At 44.2% G+C, this 21621-nt stretch overlaps 1 protein-coding gene across 1 annotated transcript in view; it reads left to right on the forward strand.

Annotated features, from left to right (window-relative positions):
• Positions 1–1381: 1381 nt before the first annotated feature.
• The window catches only part of WNT3A (Wnt family member 3A), an 87399-nt gene continuing 67159 nt past the window's right edge, over positions 1382–21621 (forward strand). The window contains exon 1 of the mRNA XM_030486807.1: positions 1382–1556. Within this exon, the coding sequence (XP_030342667.1) occupies positions 1486–1556 (71 nt within the window). The 5' untranslated portion in view covers positions 1382–1485. The remainder of the gene's footprint in view (positions 1557–21621) is intronic.

Genomic DNA, 21621 nt, shown 5'->3' on the forward strand with positions numbered 1-21621 from the left:
TGTTATTCCACGGACAAAATATCTCGTAGCTCAACCAGTGCCTCCATCCCCTCGTTTCTGTCTCTCCAGCCCCCTTTCAAATGACCCAGGGTAAGGGGAAAGCCTGTCATCTGGGTGACACTTGCTCACAGATCCATCAAGCTTTAAACAATATGTTCTGGAGGAGCAGCAAATCTAACTGCATACCCGGTCTTGAGGAGCTACATCTTTATAATAATACTGACCATGATTTTTTGTATTGTTATTTTTTATTTCAACTCCGCTGAAAACCTGTGGATTTTTGGAACGGCACAATCCACCCCAGCTCACCCCCCACCACCACCACTGAAAGGAGAGAAATTGGTTACAATACATTAGAAAAAGAAATTAAAAAAGAGATCAATTACTAGTGCCTGGTGGGGTGGATCTGGTGGATGAAGTCCTTTGCAGCAGCGCCTTCGCAAGGTCCAGGGCTGGGGCTCCTGCAAATTGTGATGATCTGGATGAGCCTTACTGAGATTTGCATGGAAGAAGTCGATTTCATAGCAGATGCCTTCAGTGGAGCTCTTGGATATGTGGCTGGTTGGACTGGTGGGGAAGGGGGTTGCGTGTCGCGGGGGTGCGTGTCTCCGTGTGCGCGTGCATGGCTGGGTGCAAATCCTCTTCTTTTTTTAATGAAAAAAGGAGGGGAAAAAAAAAAAAAAAAAGAACCAACCAAAAGTTTCTAGAAAGTTAGTTCAAATGCATCCTGACTGTCACTGTGAAGAAATGGGAGTTTGAGAAGAAGACAGATTGGCAAAGAAGAGCAAATAGAGAAAATTATAATTAAAAAAGGGGAGGGGGGGGAGAAAGGGAGGAAAAAAACCCTAAAAAAAATTTCACACTTTTTTTCGCCCTTTATTTTCCATTTTTGTTTTTTTTTTTTTTTTTTTTTTTTGCATTTTAGTAGCTTCGACCCAGGGAGTGAAATCCGGGCAGGTTGTTATAGCTACCCAAATCCACAGGGGTCCCCCCTGTCTATTTAAACCCCCTAAATCTTCCTTCCCCTTTTTAAAACTACATTTTATCCCTTGGATTGTGGGCCAACGTGCCCCCTAATGAGTATTAAAACACTATCTCCTTGCAATTAGCTCATTCCTGACTTCACGCTCCTGATTGACAGAACAAGCCAAAGCATCAGAATTCTCCCTTTGGCAATAAGTGCTGATTGGGTCCTTTTTAAGAGAGCTACTTCAAACTTTTTTTTTTTTTTTTTTTAATATTTGCCTTCAGTGTCTTGGCTGAGAGAAGAGTTTTTTACCTCTCTGAGATTTTTTTTTTTCCTTGAGAGTAGTAGAGGAAGCAAGAGAGGATTTACCTGGTCGGGTTGAGTTCACTTCATTTGACTTTTTTTTTAAAATTATTGTTATTATTATTATTAAAATAATCATCCTGCCTCAGAAGAAAGGAAGGTTTTTGGCAACTCTGGTTAAAAAAAAAAAAAAAAAGAAAGACAACTTTTCATCAATGGCCTCTTTTGGATATTTCCTGTTTCTTTGTGGGTTGAGTCAGGCTCTGTCAAGTTACCCAATCTGGTGGTAAGTTTTATTCTTCTTCTTTTTTTTTTTTTTTTTTCTCTCATTTTCATTTATTTTTTCCCCTCCTCTGTTTTCTCTGCAACCCCTGCGCTTAAGATGACTTGAAATTCTCCTTTCGTTGCCACTCAGCTAAAGAGGTGGGATTGTTCCAGCGCCAGCAAGTTCTTAGAACCTGCATTTCACCTCTTTTATTTATGCATTCACTTTGTTTATTTTGACTGGGTTATACCTGATCTCTCCTTCTCCTACTGTAAAAGAGAGAGAGCGAGCGAGAGCGATCGGAAAGTTATTTTTTTTTTCAGTGCTTTGATCCTCTCCTGTGAAGAACAAAAGGCGCTGCCTGAATTAAAGAGATAATGATACAAGTTGACATGAGCATTTCAAGGTGATTTCGAGCAAGTCAGGTGGAAGGAAGGGGAAGAAAGGATGAAAACTTTTTTTTTTTTCCTTCACTTTAAGGAATATTTAGGGGGAAAGGGGAAAAAAAAAATAAAAAGGGAAAAGAGGGGGGGGAATGAAAGAGAAAGGAGATGAGAAGAGGCTGAACAACCTGAGCTGGCTGTGGAAAGGCAGAGCAGGGAGCAGAGACGGGGCTAGAGGAGATGTGCCCGGCGCTGCCCCGTGTAAGATCGGCGGGGACCTGCGCACCCGCTTCCCCCGGGATAACGAGCTTTTTTGTCCCGGTTTGTTGTTTCTGGTTTGGGGTTTTTCTTTCTGCGCTTTGCACCCTACGCCTTTAAGAGCCTTTTCTCTCTCTCCCCCACAAAAAGCAAATGGTGCTGGGCAAGGCATGTAACTGCAAGATCTGCTTTAATTACCCCGCGGAGGTAATTGGGCTCAGGGAAGCCCCAGCGCGGGCTGGCTCCTGCTCCGCCGGCACCGGCGCGAAGGAAGCGAGGCGCTGCGCGGAGCCGAGCGGGGCTGCGTGGGTGCGGAGCGGCCAGCCCCGCGCTCCGCGGAGGGGAGGACGGGCTGCTCGGCCCCGGGAGCTGCTCCGCACGCGGGGCCGTGCTGTGAATAACTCAGAAGCGTCCAAAAGATTTTGCTAATAACAAGAATTAATTGTTTTAAGTGCACTTAATCTCCCTCCCTCCCCTCCTTCATCTGGCGAGGGGCGTTAGCGGGGTTCAGGTGCGACGGGAGGCGAGCGGGGGCCGCGGACGCGGAACCTCCGCGTTGCCCGGCTGTGCAGAGGTGAGGGTGTTGAAGGCAGCCTCTCCAAAGTATTTCAGGTATGTCTGAAAGCAGGGAATTCGTTGGGATGGGAGAAAAGCAATAAAATGCAAATGTGTTCTTGGGAAGACAGGCAGAAAGAGCACCTGGACGGGAGTCATTAAAAAGCAATCTTTTATTCCCAGCCACCATCTAACTTATAATTAGAAACTCTGGTTGCATTCCTCATTGGAGAAGGAAACGCATTCCTCTAATACCAACATAAATATTCCCTTGTCACCCACCGAAGGGAGAGGAGGGCAGAGCGGCCCTGGGCCCCCCCGGCTCCTGGTCCTGCTCCCGGAGGTGCGGGAGTAGGCGGCTCTCGGGAGGGAAAAGCCGGGAAGGAGGCGATGGAGAGAGGGGCAGGAGGTCTCTTTCCAAGCTGAGGCATCAGGTGTGTGCAGCGCGGGGGGAGAGCAGCGGTGGCTCTTTGGGTTTGGGGGATTGTTTTTACCCCTCTTCCAATCTTTCCCCTGTGCCAACCAGCGGTTTTAGACGTTTCTTTTGCAGAGAGAACAACCCCCCTTAGGCCATGGAAATGCAAAGGAGGTTTTATTGGGGTGGGGGAGTCGGAGGAGAGGCCGGGTGCTGTTGCACTGGCTGCCTAAATTCCACCCCCCCACCCCTTTCCCTCTTTCTTTATCCTCAAGCAAGATATAACCCCATAGCTACCCCATGGCTGGAGCTGGGGAACAGCCCTGGGGACTGGGGATGGCAGGTGGCACAGGGGTCCTCCGGATACACCCGTGTACATCCCCAAATCCATTCCAGAAGTCTCCTAGTCAAGGAAAGCCTCTTCCAAACCATCTGATTTAGCAGATTGATCGTGCTGCTTTATTTTATTTTAATTTACTTTTGGTCTTTTCTTTCTGCTTGATTGTTGTTGTTGTTGGTGGTGGTTTTTTTAAGGCGCTGCAGAGAGGGCCAGACATTTTTTAGTCTGGTCGCACAAGCAATAAACATCCCAGCCATCCCTGTTTAAAGCCTCCCCTGTATTAGCTCATAGCGACTTGACTGCTTACAGCAGAAAATCTGTAATTTACCCTCCCCAGTTTGTGCCTCCCCCTCTCCAAACAGTAGTTTCTAATTAAAGCGTAAACTCACCCCAAAGCACACAGAGCTATGGATACTTACACTGCTTGCAGCTTCAAGACAGTTTGAGCAAAAGCAGGGAATGAGAAATTATATTCTCCAGTAGGTTTTGGTTAATTATTCTCCCAAAGGAAAGAAATTAGGGGAAACATCAAGTGTGTATTTGTCAGGGGGATCAAGTGGGCATGAGTTACCATAGTTTCTGTCTACCTCTAAACAGAGCTCCTTATGTGGCTGAGCTGTTTAAATTGCTGTTCCCACCATGGCATGGGGGCACCTGTTTAAAATCAGGCCATGCAGCACCAGTGGCCTCCGCACGGATGCGGATGAGTGGTACCTTTGGAAAAAGTTCAGTGGTTTAAAAGGGGAAAGATTCCCCAGAGCAGCAATGCTCTCCTGCTCTGTCCACGTCCTTTCAGCAATGATGGGGGCGGGGAGGAGCTTCTTAAAAACAGAATATTCCAGAATAATGTATGTACAAAGAAGGATGAAATAGGCTTAAAAATAATTATTAAAAAATAATAAAAGGAGAGGGCACTGTTTCCCATAGGGACTAAAGTGGCAAGTTTTTAGGGATGTACTGGCATGATTTATTGTGGCACAGCAACCCCATGGGACCTTGTCCAGCGCTGTTCATCCTAAAGTAGCTACTGGTAGCAGCAACAGGCTCTTCCATACCCAGGGTGGGCAGATTAAGAGCAAAAAGACATTGGGTTTTGTTGTTTTGTTTTGTTTGGGCTTTTTTCCCCCAAATGTTAGTGCTGTTCCATTTTTTGTTTGTTTTTAAAGAAAGAAGAGAGAGCGCAGTGACTGAAGGAAGGCTTAGGAAATGCAGAAGCAGAATTCATGGGTGGGGGAGGATAAGATGTAACCTGTCCCCTGTCCCGTGGGGTTACTGGGGTCCACACAGTGTCACAGGAGCAGCACAAAGATAAAACTTTTTCCAGCTAACTTGGGTGACCAGCTGACTGCACATGGAACAGAAGCAGCGTTTTGTTTTATTTTAGATTATTTTTTAATCAGAGGCATGGAGCCTGACTTGTTCTGAGGACAGTCAGAGTGCAGAAATGATTCAGGAGCAAAGAGGCTTTGGTTCAGGAGGAAAAAAAAAAGCAGCAATAAAAATAAGCACAGAGCTTCAGCACTAGGAATCTTAACCTCCAGTAGCCCAGAAGGCTGGTACTAGGGGAGATGATCATGGGAGAGGATCTCTGGGCTGAATTAGAAGTACAGGCAGACCTCTTCACCATGGAGATGCCAGCTGGCATCTCAAATATCATTCTTCCTGGGGTGCGAGGCAGCGTGCTGCGTGCTGAGGGATGCGGGTGGTTAAAGCATGTGCCTGGAAAGGGACTGGAAGAGGATGTCTCACAGGAGGAGACAGGCTCTGGCTGGGAACTGGTGTGGTGGCATCACTTTAGGCGGCAATGTCTATTCCTTCCTCTGTTCCGCTGGTGGTGATGGAGCTCCTGTCTCCTCTGCTGCTCCCTGTAGCACCTGTACCACATCCTAAGTGGGGTGGGAGAAGATTGGCTCCATAACAAACTGGGCAAGGAGGTGAGCCATAACTGCTAGGATGAGTGAATGCGGAGCTAATGGAGATGCCAAGCTGGTATTTGTGGATGTGAAGGATGTGTGTTGGGAATATTTTCATGGCTGTGACTTGTGTTTCCTTTTGGCTTCTTATTGCTTATTCCCCCAGACTGGTCACAGAAGCTCTACTGGTTTACTCACCCATGTAGGATGATGTTGGCCAAAGCCTGTGGTGTCCTGCAATAGCCACTTTATAGCCCATGAGGGTTGGAGAAAATGATCCAACAGATCTTTCTGTATCTATTGTTTTGCAGTTCACAAAATATAAGTGCATGGGAGCATGGTGGGAGGGAGTGTTGCCAGCAGAAAGACAAGTAACCCAGTGGCATTACTGAAGCAATAAGCAGGTGTAACACCTGAACGTGTCCCTGTCAGAATTTGATGGTATCACCACAGTAGGAGCAGTGGTGGATGAAGTCATGGCCTGTGCTCTGGTTCAGGTCTCTCTTGGGATCTGTCCCCCTCCAGGTGGTTGGAACAGCCCCTGATTTATGCCACGGTGGGTGAAAGCCAGGCTGTATTCTAGATCCCAAGAAACCTGCTTCTCCATTTTTTGCAAACCCTGGAGAAGCAAGTGCGGAGTCTTGGCAGGCTCCGCACTTCAGAAAGCAAAGCTTAGATTTGGCAGACAGCAACTGTGTTAAATGAGAGATGATCATCCCTCGTTAGCCAGGAGGGAAGCAGAGCAGTGGAAGGTCACCCAAGGGACAGCGCGAACCATGTGTGTTGGCACCAGAGCTCCTAAAACAATCTCTAGAGCTCGGAAATATGAATTGCATCTACCCACTTCTCCTCCACTCGATTAGCTGGAGTCGAGGATTTTGACATTTCCGAGGTGATGGCATTCATCTTCATTTCCTCTGTACTGCAGTGGATTGAGGAGCAGTATTAAGGAGCTGTCGTGTTCCTCTGCAGAGGTGGCTGCATTTCAGCTGTATGCGGTGCAATCCCTGTACATGCAGCCCTCTCCCACCCTTGCCCCAAGGCTTGGGAATTGGCTTTATACACGTGTATCTGTGTTACAACAGCATCTTACATGGCCCTGTTTTGCCAGGTAGTGTATAATCCTGGAAGGATGTTTTAGCCTATTCACAGATAACAACTCACCCACCAGCTTAAATTTCCCTGAGCACAGCATGGGTGTTTTGCACCAAAGCAGCAATGGGGATAGAGGGTCACTGGGACGAGGGGATCTTGCTGTGTATATGTAAGTGGTGAGAAACAGCTCATGCCTCATCCATGCACAGGATATAGTGTGCAAAGTGTAGAGGAATTATTTTCCCATCTCCATTTTTTCATGGTGGGACTGGAGGAACAGACTTTCACGGTACTTATGTTGCTCCTGGCATAGGCAAGGCATGGAGCTGCTGTGCCAGTGAAATTAAACGACTGGACCAAGACCACAAATAAGCTTTTCTCATGGCAGGAGCTGAAAATTTTGCAAGGTCTTAGCTAGAAGCCCCTGTTTCAAAACACGGGGAGGGCTGGGACTCTCCCAGAGAGCACAGTGTGTGCTAAAGCAGAGCCCTCATCTACTCAGATTTTAGTCTCATTTTATTATATTGTGTTTTCTGCTATGTATTCATGGACTTTTTTTTCGCTTCAATTTTAAGAGCACTTTATTAGATAAGTTAACCTGAAAACCAGCAACTTGATATTCAAAGCATTGGACGAAAGCATTACATCAAACAAGCAAGCCTTTCCTAACTAAGATAAGGAAAAGTCATTTTCCTCCCCAGCCCTTTTCAGGTGGCCCCAGAGGCAAAACATGTCCTTTACAGATATTTGAACGCCTCTAAGACTTCTCACCTGAAAACTTTTGAGCACTTACTAACATGGCTTAAGCTCTGGTATGTGCTCAGGAAGGGAGAGGATGTTTTTTATTCCAATTTTGCAGGTAAGCAGAGGCAGAAGAATTTAAAGGCCCTGTCCTAGCCATTTCAATGAGCCTGCAGTAGGGCTGGGTGTAGCACTAAGATCTACTGAGGGTAGGCTAGTCTTTTCTTTCTCTCTCTAAAGATTTCTCTGCACAGACCTCCATGTCCTTGGGTGCTGTTGCAGTGCACAACACCAGGGTTGGGTAAAGATAGGACTGCAGCAGGGGCAGAAGATATTTATGAAATAGGTGGGTCCTGTTCTCCTCTCTGAGCTCCTGCGCCAGCATGATGAACCATTTCACTTGTGCACACAGCATTTCTTTTTCCAGATTCAGCTCTAGTTACTACTTACAGCTAGACCTGCTGTAAGTAGTTTGTACAGAGGGATGGCCATACCCCTGCTTTCTGTTGGCCAAAAAGGACTTTTGACTGTTCCCTCTGAAAGGTCATGCTAGAGGAGCCTGGACTTTTGTGAGTCTGGGGTCTCTCCTAGGAAAGAAAAGTCAAGGATTGCTGACTGTGCCAGGGTAAACAAGGCACTCTCACTGGTGTCTCCATCCCAAACCTATGGGATCCCTGTCCTGCTTGCATCCCACAACGAGCCAACTTAGCTCCAGCCCCACAGCACTGCTGCTGCTTTTCCAGACAGACTGCCAGTCTCTGCACCTCTTCCCACATCACTAGTGCTTTGCATTTGTGCAAAGCAGCAGGTGAAGGTGGCTGTTCTGTGCTAGACCCCACAGGGAACAAACGTTTTTGCTTTATATGTTTGGGAGGGCAAGGAAAGCCCAATGGGACAACCACAGGCTGATGTGCCCGCTTCTCCCTTGCTCAGCATTAGTGCTTGCGTTCCTCGAGTGCACGGTTCAAATAGCCCAGCCACATTTCAGGTGGCTTTACTGGGCATAATGACAGCACTTAGCAAGCATTGCACAAAGGGGGAATCCTCCAGGCTCTGAGTCACAGATGCTCTATGTGGACAGCTGAGCTGTACACAGCGTGGTGAATGCAGCTGTCTGTGCACCGAGCATGCAGTCTCATCCCCAGGGCCTCCTGTGAGTAGGGATGGACTGGTCCTACTCCCATCAACATCTATGTTGAAATTTCCTTCCCGGAGCAGTACTGGACTCACGATCTCGCTCTGGATCTGAAAAGAAATGCTGCAGCGCCAAAGACTGCAGCTGGGAAGAGGAGAGGTTGGAGCATGCAGGAGGTCTGGAGACTAGACCAGAAAGAGTTTCTTAGGCTTAAATTAGGCACCCACTATCTTCTGGTATCATGGAGCTTGGTGCTTTCTGCCCAGTCAGGTGGTGGCAGGTGCTGATGTGATAGCACTAGTTAAAACCACTGAAATGTAGCAGAAAGGAAGTGGAAATAGTGGGAGAAGTATTGGCTAGAGTACATATGTCTTGTCCAGCTAAGGCTGGATGGGGCACAGCCTCAAGGCTGCAGCAAGAACTGTTCCCATCCTGTCTCACTAACTCATCTCCGCTTTGCTGACACCATTAAGAGCCAAATGAAGGCCCAGGGTCCATAAATGCCAAGACAGTCCATTGGGGCTTAATATTGAAAGGAGAGGAATACTCAGGGAAGACTTTGATGACAGGAGCCCTCCCAAGATGAGCTTTGTTGAATCAGGCCCAGGCTTGGTCTTGCAGAAAAGCCACTCCTGAAACTGTCTAAACCAATTGCTTCCACCCAGCCCAGGTCATTCATAATGATTTTCTCCCCTTTTGTCCCTTTAAAAGTGGCAAGGTTTGCTTTAAATCCTGTTATCATCTTAGCACAACATGTAAAAATTCATCAGTTCACTCCAAATTCTGCTGATGCTTGCAAAAAATGAGGGGAGGGAAGAAGAACCAATACATCCCTTGTTCTGAACTCCTAACATAGGACACTGCTTTTAAAAACAGCCTGTAAACCAGGGGAGAACATTACGCATCACAAAGGTGTTTGTCTCTTTTCCTTGTTTATCACCTGCATATTCACAGTCCCCTTCCTACTTGGATGTTGCTGACACCCAGAGAGAGCTTTGCATTTGTAAAGCCTGGGCCATCAAAGGAGTTCAAGGTGCCTTTGGTCTTCTCATCACTGTTTCTGCTCTGGTATAATAGTCAGTTACGCTTTAAATTGGTTTAGTGATAATTCTTATCAGGAATGCTGTTGCTCTTTTCCAGTAGGGATATTTCTCCACATTCTGTTGGTGTGAAATGCTTTTCTCTTATTGCATCTTTGCTCTAAGGATTCACCAACAAGGTCATATCATAGCATGTAGGCTGGTTCTGTTTTCACATCACAGGCCTCACAAGGCATCCCGGGTGTCTGGGATGGTTGGTTCTCCCCTTCTGTGGAGGCTCAAAGTGTGTTGGAGCAGGTTTGCCTCGTTCTTCAAGCTCAGATCATGGTAGACCTTCACATTTCTGGCCTGGCCTTATGTCTGTCACAGGTTTGAAAATTGTCCCAGGTGCCAAGCATCAATCCTAGTGTTTAGCTTAAGTGTGTCTTCCAGGAAAGACATCTAGTCCAAAAATGAAGATGCTCAGGTTCCCACTGGGAGCCTGTGCAGAAGTTCTACTTCCAGTTAAGATGCTTGATAGGATCCTGGTTGTCCTCAGAGGTCTCAGAGGCAGGGATTGTATACAATCCACTGATGACACATTCCTTTCTCAGCAGCAAATGGAGGCCAGTCAAGAAAACCTTACAGCATCTCAGTGGCACTTGGTGCCTCTCTGCGGGAGACTGAGCAAAGCCTTGTGGTAGAATTCATTTTACCCATTACATGTCTGCAATTTCGATGTCTCCATCCAAGCTAGGTGCTCTTGGTTCCTTTCATTGATGGGAAGTGGGCACTTTCTTATGGTGCAATTTCAATGTCTCAATCATTAGACTGAGCTTGACTGGTTAAAACCTCTGCAGCTATGAAGAAGTTGAGGCAACCAGCTCAAAGATATCTCCACCACTGTCATTCAGGTTTAAGTCCGATTATATCGAAGACAAGGAATCCTCTTTGAGAGTTTGCTCATTTACCTATTTCCTAGCTGTTAAAATATAAACTCTAATTCCCATTGCCTGGCATAATTTCACATGGCTAAAATCAAGTCATGGACTTTTTCTCCATCATTTTCCTATGTTTAAATAAGCTCTTTAGTGCACAGTGCTCATTGGTGTATTGGAATGGGTGCAGCTATGGTATGCTATTGCAGGAATGTGCATGCCATCCAGGCTGGTACTAAAAACTTCTAGGCCACCCCTCTCCTCAGCAAATTCACACCATCTTATATTTTCTCATGTCTCAGCATAGCCTAAGCAGCTTAAGTGTTTTGCAGCTTTCTCTGTAACGTATTTAATCCTGCCTCTAATCCAGCACAATCAAACGCATCCAGTCTCCCACCATCCTCCGAACACATACACGAGTCATTGACACAAGCTTGTAATATAACTTTATCTTAAGAAGAGGTGCAAAATGGCTTTCTTGCTTCCCTATCATGACAGTTATCTCTGCAGAGGACATGGCAACTCTTACTAATGCAAGTGTTGTATCTTCATTTCAGATAATTCCTCTCACTTTGTTATTGTTTCAGTTCTCTGAAATCAAAAGCTTTTCTCTTTGCCCAGTCTGTAGCTCTTCATTTCACTTTCCAGGTTGCTATTTCCTCTACATCTCTGTTGGAAGATGCAATTTTATGGCACATAAAGTTATGCACATTCAGGTTTCCAAGGGATTTGCTGCTATTCAACAGAATTTACACTGTGGGGCAGAACAGCAAGAAAAGGCAGAGTCCATCTCTGCTATAGCCAAGCCTGAGAAATGAAGCCAAACCAGCCAAGAGCAGAGCAGGAGTTTCTTCTGCTTCCAAAAGGGTGCACCTTGTCTAATAGAGATATTTACTAAGGGGTGGGAAGGCAGGAATGAAACTCCTTGAACAGTTGCCAAGCCTACCATTCAGTTTGTCCCTGTGCCCCCAGAAGAACAACAATAGAGCCTGTTGCTAGACAGTGTTGTGTGGCATGACAGAAAGCAACTCTAAATCCTTTGCAGGCTGAGGGACACACTTAAGGGAGCCTTTCCATTTTTTTATGAACTTATAGTAGCTGGGAAGAAATGGGACAGTCCAAGCTCTTTCTGGACAGGTAGGACCACATCCAAATCCCAGTGAAGACTGGAGAAATCCCAATGGGCATCAGATAAGATTTGTAGAATTTACTGGGAGACCCACAGTTCCTTTAGAGACATAAAAATCTGGTTAATGCTGGGTTTGGGGAGATCCAGACTTGAATCCTATCCCTTCTGGAGGGAGAATGATCTTGCAGCTTTAGCAGTCTGTAGCCAAGTTTCCTTTAGAGTTATTGGTGAGAAATAAGATGCAACTCATGCGATGTATGTTAGATATCTACTTTCAGATGAGATGAATCACATCCCAGCTGTACCAGTTTTCTCGCCAGAGGATCCTGGATGACTAGGTCAGACAAAGATATCTCCTTTCAGACAGATGAATCCATCTGCCTTTTTTTTTTTTTCTTTAAGTACATTCCTAAAGTCTATAAGCATGTGGGCATTTTATGATCTATCTAGTCATGTAGGATACTGAAAGACGATACCTCCACTGGAAGACTCTTTTGAAAATCCTGGTGGGCGGTGCTTTATATCTTTAGTGGCCAAATTACCTTTAGACAACCATCACTTGAAGTCTTGGTGTTGCATTCCACATATGTATAACAGAGCAGAGCAAAAATCCCGTATTTCAGAAGGATGTTTGACAGGAATTCAGTTTCTTGCATGTTCTTCCATGGGAAGAACAGTCCAGTTGCATTTGTTGTGAAATAAATTGTCTTACCAATTCAGAACAGGAGAACTGGGTACCTCATTTGATCCTGCACACCGCCAGGCTAGTCCATTCATCAGCTTGCTGATTTTTTTCAAGGCCTGTATACACTTTCATTTACAAATAGTGTAAATCTACAGAGAAAGAAAGTGGCAGCCTCATCTCCAGGGCCTGAAAGCTGTTTTGCTGCAGCATGAGCAGAGGTGTGGTTTGGCCATCGAATGGAAAGATATGCTACAGTAAGTGCTCCGACAAAACAACAACAGACTAAGTGGAAAAGGACAGAAAAGTGAAGTACAAGGCACTTCATAAGAAACATAATTCTTGCTTTACGCCTTAGACTTATTGACTGCATTGCTAATCTGATCAATTAACTGATTTTATTGAGCTGCCCCTTGTCAGTGGATTGCAGTGAGTGGTCCATGAATACTCTTAGCTCATTCTGAATGTGAGGAAAAGTGGATTAGCTCTGTTGCTTTTATTGAAGTGCTTATTTCTCCTTGCATGCCATAGAGAGAACAGAAGTTAAGCAGCACAGATTTAGCTGCCTAACTGTAAGACACCTTAAGTTAGTTGAGATGCATCCCACTTTGGGTTTGCAATTATAGGTATAACAGCTTCTAACATCATTAAATCATTCAATCCAGAAATCATCTTATCCATCCTCATATGCCCCAGGCTGGATTACATAGACCTGAATCAGAATTGTGAAAAAGTAATGGATAGAAGAGGTAGTTAGCACTGAGTCATTACTAACAAGTATATCATCTGGGTAAGGAAGTAACTTACTGGATCACAGCCTTTTTTTAACAGGACGGGTCATGGATATTAATGGATTGATTACAAAACCTAAAAGTCACTTAATGCAGAAGACTAAGGGCATAGTTGGAGCTAGTTGCCTGAAAAAGTATATGGTTCAGACAGATGGAGCAAACAACTGAGTTGAAAGAGAATAGATAAGGCACATTAGCAGAAGATTGGGAATCAGACAGGGAAATGCTAATTCAGTGGCCACTGAAATCCTTCGTGCAACTTGCCCACAGGCATATGGGAAGTGTGTGATAGAAACCAACATTGAATCCATCTGTCCTGCTGACACAATGTGTAGTCTCAGTCTCCTGGTGAACGAAAGGTTCAAGCTTAGTCATACTACAAGGCAGTGTGTTGTCAGTACAGCTTTCTAACAGCTCCATTAAATGAATTACATATAAACTGTCACGTTTACCAGAAGTCTTTCCAACTGTATTACAGAAACTAATTCAAGGGTTAAATAGTCTATTATATATTTGCAACCACAGATACAGTGGTGGTACCTGCCACCAACAGTGATGCTGGTGGTAGCTCCTGTTGCCTCTGACACTGGCACTCAGACAAAATAAACTGAGAAATTCTTTCCCACACACAGGCTCCAGGAACCGAGCAATACAGGCTCTTATTTAGATTCTTGCATGCAAGAGCCTAGTTTTGTCCATCTCTAGTACAAGCAAGGTAGGGCAACATGCAAGATCTTGGCTATCTAATGAATTGGTGTGATAAACTAGGGGGAAAAGGCAACTCAGGGGCTAAAGCACATCATTAGGACATGGGACTTTTGGTCATATCACTCCTTTGCCTTTCACAAGCCTAAACAAATAAATTGGTGGCCTGGACAGAGGAGAATCAGAAACCTGGGAAACAAGACTGTTTCCTACAATCTCTGGCAGAAGCAGGCTGTGCACATCCCATTTCAATGTACAGTGTGGAGTCATTGAGCAGAGCCTGAGGTACAGGAGCAAGAGCTGTGCTGGAGTTACTTTGACTCACTGCTGCAAAAAAATTACCCACTAGGGTGAGGATAACATAAAGGGCAGCTGGACACACGAGTCAGTATGACAGAGACCACGAGTGAAGTGTTTAGGTTTGTTCACTCTGATGCAGAGATGCGCATAGTGCTTACGCATTGCAGCCGTGGTGAGCAGGATTTGTCATCATACTCTGTCTCAAGAGCTGAACATCTCATCTGAGGTAGTCATCTAAACTCCCCTTCTAGTCAATGAATGAAGGCTGACCACTTCCTCACTGTGATTCATCAGACCTATCTTTGATGTCAATCTTTGGATGCAATGACTCTCTCTGTAGCAGCCAGTCTCTCTATGCCAGTGATCAAGAGAACAAAGATGACTAGTTGGGTGCCTGACTTCTGGATGAACAAGGTTAGGTCAAATGCTCTAACTCCACCATGCCCAAATCCTTATGTTCATCCTGCCCATGGCGGTGGGACCCCATGGACAAGGAATCTCTATTTCTGCAACAGTCAATCATTCCTGGTTTTCTATGGTGCTAGCCTACAGTGCAAAGGCTGATTCAAGAAAAGTGCTCTTGCAGAAGCATGATTCATCAAAGAAATAGTCAGTTGGACTGATTTTTGTAGCCAGTGATGAGCTGCCAAGTGGAGGCAGTGACAGAGACCACCCTCAAGGCCAATCATGATTTTGAAATCACTGTTTCAAGAGTCACCAACTCATATTGTCTTCTCCTGAGGTTGAGATTTTTATGGCTCTGCTGACCTTGGTGATAAGATCTGTGCAAATCTATTCACACACTTGTGCTGTCTAGTCTTCAAATTCCCAGACTGTTTCTGTTAATGTGAATGAGGAAGAGTTTCGCTTATCTTATATTTCCTTGATCTTAAAGATGTCAAGAAAGATGACTGGGATTTTCTTTGATGACAGAAGAAAATGCCAGCATCAATATAATGGAAGAGTGAAAGAACTGATGTGAATATCCCTCTACACTGCCTAAATTTCAGGTCTCTACATAGGTTTTGCTATTGTTCATGCTAAAGTAGGCATGAACTTAGCTTTAGGCACTGCGATGTAAGTTAGACTTTATTATTAATATAAGGAAAGAATAGATGAAGACACCTCAGGTGTAATTTGTGTAATTTTCAGGCATTGTTGGCCGTCTTCTATGTGAAATTCAGGTCCTTCCAAAGTGTGTTTAAAATGCAGACTTGTCATTGTAAGGGGAGAGCTTGTGCAAAAGGACTGGTGTCCTTCAGGGCATGTGCTTCACAGACACAGAGAAGCTGGCAAGCTAGAGGCAGGTCAGGGACAGGCTCATGGAAGGGCTCTCAGACACATTGCTCCTCTACTCCATCTCTTACAGTTGGTTTCTGCACAAGCCAAGGCTTAAGTAATCCTGCTGCCTGTCGGTTTGTCCCCGTAATGACATTTTAACTTATAGTCCCAATGAATTCATCTGACAGAGGTTCTCAAAGATACTGGATACCCACAAGTCTCACAAAAACGGGCGGTTAAGTAGCAGGGAGATGTGACGGGTGCCTTCCCAGAGGGAGAGGCCACAATGTTTGTGCATCTGTGTGCATGCCATGTGTGCATGTTAGTAAGCATGCACATGTGTGCCTGCATACACGTGTGTGTTCGGTGTTCCCTGGACATCATAAATCCAGACAGAAGGAAAGAGAAGTCAATGCTCACAAGTTGCAGTGCCCACAGAATAATTCATTGCTCTATCTTTTCTATTTCTTTTTTTTTTTTTTTTTTTCCAATCCATTCATCTGTTTCTTCACCCTTCTTTCTCATTCTGGCTATGTGATTTGTGGGAGGAAGGAGAAAATGAAGGGAGTGGGCCATGCCATGAACCTCTTGATAGACATATTGCATCGTATGACTGAAGAACTGATGAAGCAAATGAACCTTCTTATTAGGTTTAAGAAGGATGAGGGCTCCTTCACAGCCCAGACTGGTCTCCATACCAGGACATATACCATTGTGTTCCCCCTCTGGTAGGCACCTGACAGCACAGCTGTGCATTGCAGGCATTTTGATGGAAGGTCACAAGATAGAGTGAATAAGAGTGACGAAGGCTTTGTGAGAACAGCCAGCTTGTGTTTTGGGAGCAGAGAAGTATTACACCTGCAGAAACTCCCTGGTGGATTGGTGTTGGTAGCTCCCAGTGACAACACCGAGAAAAGTCCAGTTAAAAACTACTTTAAGGATTCTCTCGAGAGAAGGAATACTCATTATGAAGGATGATAGTTATATACATATATAATGTATATGCCTGTGTATACGTATGTATATGCATAGATAGGTACATGCATATGTGCCTCTCCTTAGCTTTAGCTTCTACTCCAAAGACAAGTCAAACTCGAGGGAAATCTTCCCTTGACTTTAACAGACTTTGGAGCAATTTCTTTATCTCATGTCTTAGACTCTGAGCTCCTTTAGGTCTTGATCCTGCAAGTTGCTTCATACTTTGATTCTGGGCCAGGAAAGTGCTGCTTAGCTTTGTGCTTATCCTTAAATATCTGGGCAGTTCTGTTCATTTTCTATGCACAGGCACCAAGCTGGGTCACACAGGTTGAGATCAAGCCTGAGAGCAGGGAGTCTCTCCTGTGCTGGGCTGATACATAGCACATTATTATATGTGCTATCAGGGACATACAGTAATAATGTATGCAAATTACAGGCATATCTCAGTCCCATCTCCAATCCCATTACAGGAGAGAGAAGGAACCCAGTTAAGGCTTGTATATATCTGACAACATGCAGCAAAACTTGGCTAGGAGCTGGATGGGGTTTTGGGGCATGCAAAGGCAGAATTGCAGAACCTTTGTGTGTATCCTAATGGGCTTCAGCGCTTACAAAATCCATCCAAATACTACCTATCCTGATCCGCACCCAGGTTGTGGGTACAATAGGTGTTAAGTTGAGAGTTTCTGCTCTGAGCTCCAGAGGTTTCTGGCTGAATCCCCAGTGTTGGCAAAGACTCAATCAATGTGAATAATTGATTGAGTATTTCTGTGGAACAAAATAATGTTGGCTAGGTTGTGTTACCGAGATTTGAGAAACTTGGGTTCAAAACCCTGCTTCAAATCAAGCAGAGGAAACTTATGAAGCTCATTTTCCCACACCATGGTTAAGTGCCCTAACCACTAGGTTGCTGATTATGAGTATAAAGGGGACATTGCGTCCTCTAACTTCACTTTTGGAATGGCACCTTAGGGTATGGGCACATGAACAAATTACCACAAGGTAAGTTAGGGTGTGAACTAAGAAGATGCCAGTTTTTCTGTGGTAACTGCCCGTGTGAATGCTCTTACCCTGCAATAAATACAAGATGGTTCATATACCAGGGGGTAAGAACATTCACATGAGTGTTACATGGCTCACATCCCGGTTTGACTGCTAGTAACTTGGGTCTGCGCCTCTAACCTTAGTACCCTTGAGAATCCATCTTGAAAAAAAACATCAAGCTCTTCCTTTTTACAAAAAACCTAAACCTGCCATTTATATATTTACAATTATAATTATTTTAGTGCAATTTTGGTTTGCCAGAAATTCTTTGCTGAGCTTGACTCCACTAAACTGTTTTGGCAGAGAACATTTGCACTTGAGATCCCTGTGGCCAGCCTTAGCCAACATGCACAGGTAGTCTACTGATACCTCACAAGCTTTGACTGCCTTGTAGTCAGAGACCTTCTGGGCATTGACATAATGTTAATATTCCCATTTCTCACAGCCAGCCTCTGAGTCCTGAAGAGGTTTAAACATGTGGAGGTATGAAGTTAGTCATATAAAACACTATTTAGCCATTGCAGAAGAAGAGGTGGTGTGGTTGGGAGATGAGCAGTGCTTGCAGGTTGCCTTGAGGTCACTGGGTGTTCACCACTTTTTTAATGCACTTCCCATAGGCCTGGGAAATGGCCACGAAGGAAGGCAGCAGCTCTGGAGAGAAGAGCTTGATTTCATTTCTTGGCGTACTGATCTGGGAGCCTTCCAGGGTTGCAGAGATGGACAACTTTGCCTAGAAGCAGGCTGAGCATAACTGCATGAGCCCAAGTGACTGAACAAGGGAAAATACCTTTAAAATGTTCCAGGAACTGGACTCAATGTTCCAGTAAAAAAAAATCCCAAACCAAATCACCAAATCAAACCAAAAACCAACCACTTGCTAAAGGGGTGGGACCTTGTCTCTTGGTTATCCCAAAGGCTGGCTGACTCAAGTTATCTTGAGGCACCTCCTTTCAAGTTAGATTGAGAAGATTCAATTCATCCTTAAGGAAGCATTCCACCAACCTGGGACAAATCTGTTCTGAACACAAGGCTTTCTCAGAAAGTTTAAGGACATATTCTGTTGCTAAGCCTACAAGGATTTGTATTTGTACTCTATTGGGTGACAGCATACTCCCCTAACAGATCTCTGGATGGAATTCACTCACTTAATTTTAGCCATGTAATGCTTAACTATCGGAGCCAATCATCTTACCTCCCCATAGAAAGATGGGCATCTTCAGAAGGCGATTCATCCTTCCTGAGATAGGTATCTTTTCAGTGGATGTGATGAATCACTGTCTGGAGTTGCCTATCTTTCTCTATCCACTCTAGAAACAGCTTAAACACCTACCTTTTAGACAGCTAAAGTTGGTAGGTATGACTGAGTGCCTAAACACCCAACAAATGTCATTGATGTGATGCCAGTTGGTGTCTGGAAGGCTTTTATCACTATTTTAAGAGTGGCTGATGGAAGCCTTCAGTGTTTGTCAAGTCCTTGACCTTCCTTGGTGATTTTGCCTGGAGATAAGAGGTAAAAGACCCAAATCCTCTCCGGCGCAAATAGCTCAACTCTTCCAATTGAGGCACATTAACAAACTGAAGTAGATACTGCTTTGCAGAGTTACTTCAGGAGAAAGAAAAAGCTTGCCATTAAAATGCATTTTAAAATGAAAATTGAATGGGAAGGCAGGTCTACTCCAAATACCAAAAAGGCCTCAGAACGAAATGAAAATTACCACCCTTCCCATGGAAAGTAAGTCTTATACTCTGTCATCAGGTAGAAGTAGAACCTGCCAGTTTTTAGCTTTGGGGTGAACAACAGGATGTTAATCAGGCCAAAAACTTAACAGGGTTCAAGAAGATTTTCAATAGAATTTTTCGAGGCAATATTTACAGAGATAGTACAAATATTCAGGATTGTAGTAGTTAATGACACAAAGTATTGTGGGGCTTTTATTTTTGGGCTTAAGGTGATACCTGGCTATTGAAGACCAGAATAAGATTTATGCAAGGAAACAATGTTCACAAATGTCCTGTGCAACGTACTTAAGTTTTTTTCTGAAGCAGCTGCTTCTGGCCACTCTAAGAAGGGGTTACTGGCCTCAGGTCTGTTAATTCACATTTTTCAATAGAACTGGAGCATTTTTACAAGCCTGGTGTGCAAAGTGTTAATCCATTTATGGCTGCAATGGGGACACCATGATCTCTGTAGAGAAAATAGAAGCAATTTTTCATCACTGCACCCTTCAGAGGGCAGCTGATGGTTTGTGACTGGCCAATGGCTAGTTTATAGCTTACATGTAGACCCCTTTTGTAGGGACTAATTCCCCCAGAAGGCAAATCATCCCACCTAGACACCTATCCTAGGACAGAGCAATACGCTCTTCTGAGGCCCTTATCTCTCTGTTAGGAGGACAAAAGGGGGAAAGGCAACATCATTAACCAGATTCCTAACTTCTAGGTTGCTACAGAGAGGTGAGATGAACTCTATTCCAGGCAACCAGCTTTGGCGTGAGCACTGGCTTCTGCCATGAGCACGTGTGAGATTTCAGTCCTGATGAATCAAGACAGGTGTTTTGCAAATCTGTTGAAGTCCTTCAGCCTTGAGAACCTGTTTAAAGCTGAAATGGTGTGAACTGGCACAGGTCTATAGCCTAGAGAATGGGGACCGCAGCTGACAAATATCACACCAACAGTATTACAGTGTAGAAATGAAATATGAGGTCATTGTGGCTGAGGAAGCTACGGAAGATGCTTGCACAGTGTTACGGCTTGAGAAGTTTACTAGTACCTACATGTCTTTTTAAAGCTTAATTGTGCTAACACTATAGCAATCCTGACTCCAGGGAAGTTTTTAACCAAGCTATGAATCTCTGGAAGCTTCCTTCTTGCTTTGCTTCAGACCTCTACAGTGAGAAAATCTCTGTCTCCAGACTGATTTCATAAGCACAAACCTCATAGTTTCAGTAGGCTTTTGTGGATGCGTGCTCAGATGACACAACCTGGAAATAGAGAGATTTCCTCAGAAGAAGCTGAGCAAATGAGAGATGTCATTGCAACTAGCGTGGCTTTTCAGAGTAGAGGTCTGACCTTCAAAATTCCATGGCAATTTTTTTTCATGATGATTATCCCATTCTTACTGTTATAGCAAAAGTGATAATAATTGAATTTCTAAGTAAAGGCAAAGTTTCAGTTTTTGCAAAAATTTAAACAAATTTGATTGTATTTTTCTCTAGTTGAAATATTCATCTCTTTTCCTGTAACTCCACAAAGCCTGAACTTTTCTGCTCTTCACATTATGTTTCACCTAGGTTTTAAGAAACTCATTTGATGCAATATTTGGAAAGTCAGAGGGAATGGTGGGAGTAGCAAGCTCAGCTCTTTAGCATAACACTGGTCCATGTCTCCTGGGCTTTCTTATAAATACTGAGAACTTGGTCCCAGAGGTGACTGGGGACCCCAGCAGTAAAGGATTGATACGGTTTAATTGCAAAATACTCTGCATGTGTTGGATTTAGTAAAGCCAGAATTATTCCTATTGGACATTTTTTGTATGCAAACATCTATGTGTATATGTCTTAGTTTGTGAACTGAGTCCTGTCCTGAGAAACCTCAGCATTAGGTGATTGATAGTTTGATCCATTTAAAAGTGGGTCTGGGATGTAAGGCTCTATGGGCTCATTTCTTAAGATGACAAGGAGGATTTCAACACATTTTTCCCATTTCATTCAAACAACTTGTATTGGACTGAAATGCATTTTTGGGAAGAGCTTTCAGTTGTGGTCTTGAAAGGGAGGGAGAGCCCATCCTTTCTCTTGATGGACTTGGCCAGTTGAGGATTCATCAACTTCATTGTACTTCAGGTCTACCCCTCAGCTGAATTTGGCTGGTGTCGGTGAACCGTCACTGGTTCCCATTTCAATGCTAGAAAAAAGCCCTCATATAATCCATGTATATGGTTGGGATTTTGTCCCCTGCTGAGTATGTAATTTCAAGAGAGCCCTGTGGACCACTGAAGGTCTGGGAAACAAGTATTTCTGTATTCTGTCCTGGGCTTGGTGATGTGAGCAGGACTACTCTTATGTTGAGATCACTGCTGATCATGTCTATCTTCTACCTGGGCAGCAGAAAACATAGATGGGATGGGGGAAAAAAAACTGTCAATGTGTCTTTTGAAAGATATCTGTTCTAACAGCAATGAGGTGTGTTTCTGATTTAGAGTCACAGTACTTATTACAAAGGACCTTTGGTGAGCTTTATTTGTTGTTTTTTTGTCTCAGAAGCAAGAGGGCTATTAACTTATTTATAACTTAATTTATTTTTAAGAGACAAATTCCTTTTATTGTTTTCTATAGGCTGAACTCTGTTACAAGGGATTCTGGCTGTGTCTAGTGAAACAGATTTG

This window comes from Strigops habroptila, chromosome 1, assembly GCF_004027225.2.
Source record: "Strigops habroptila isolate Jane chromosome 1, bStrHab1.2.pri, whole genome shotgun sequence".
Taxonomy (NCBI): Eukaryota; Metazoa; Chordata; class Aves; order Psittaciformes; family Psittacidae; genus Strigops; species Strigops habroptila.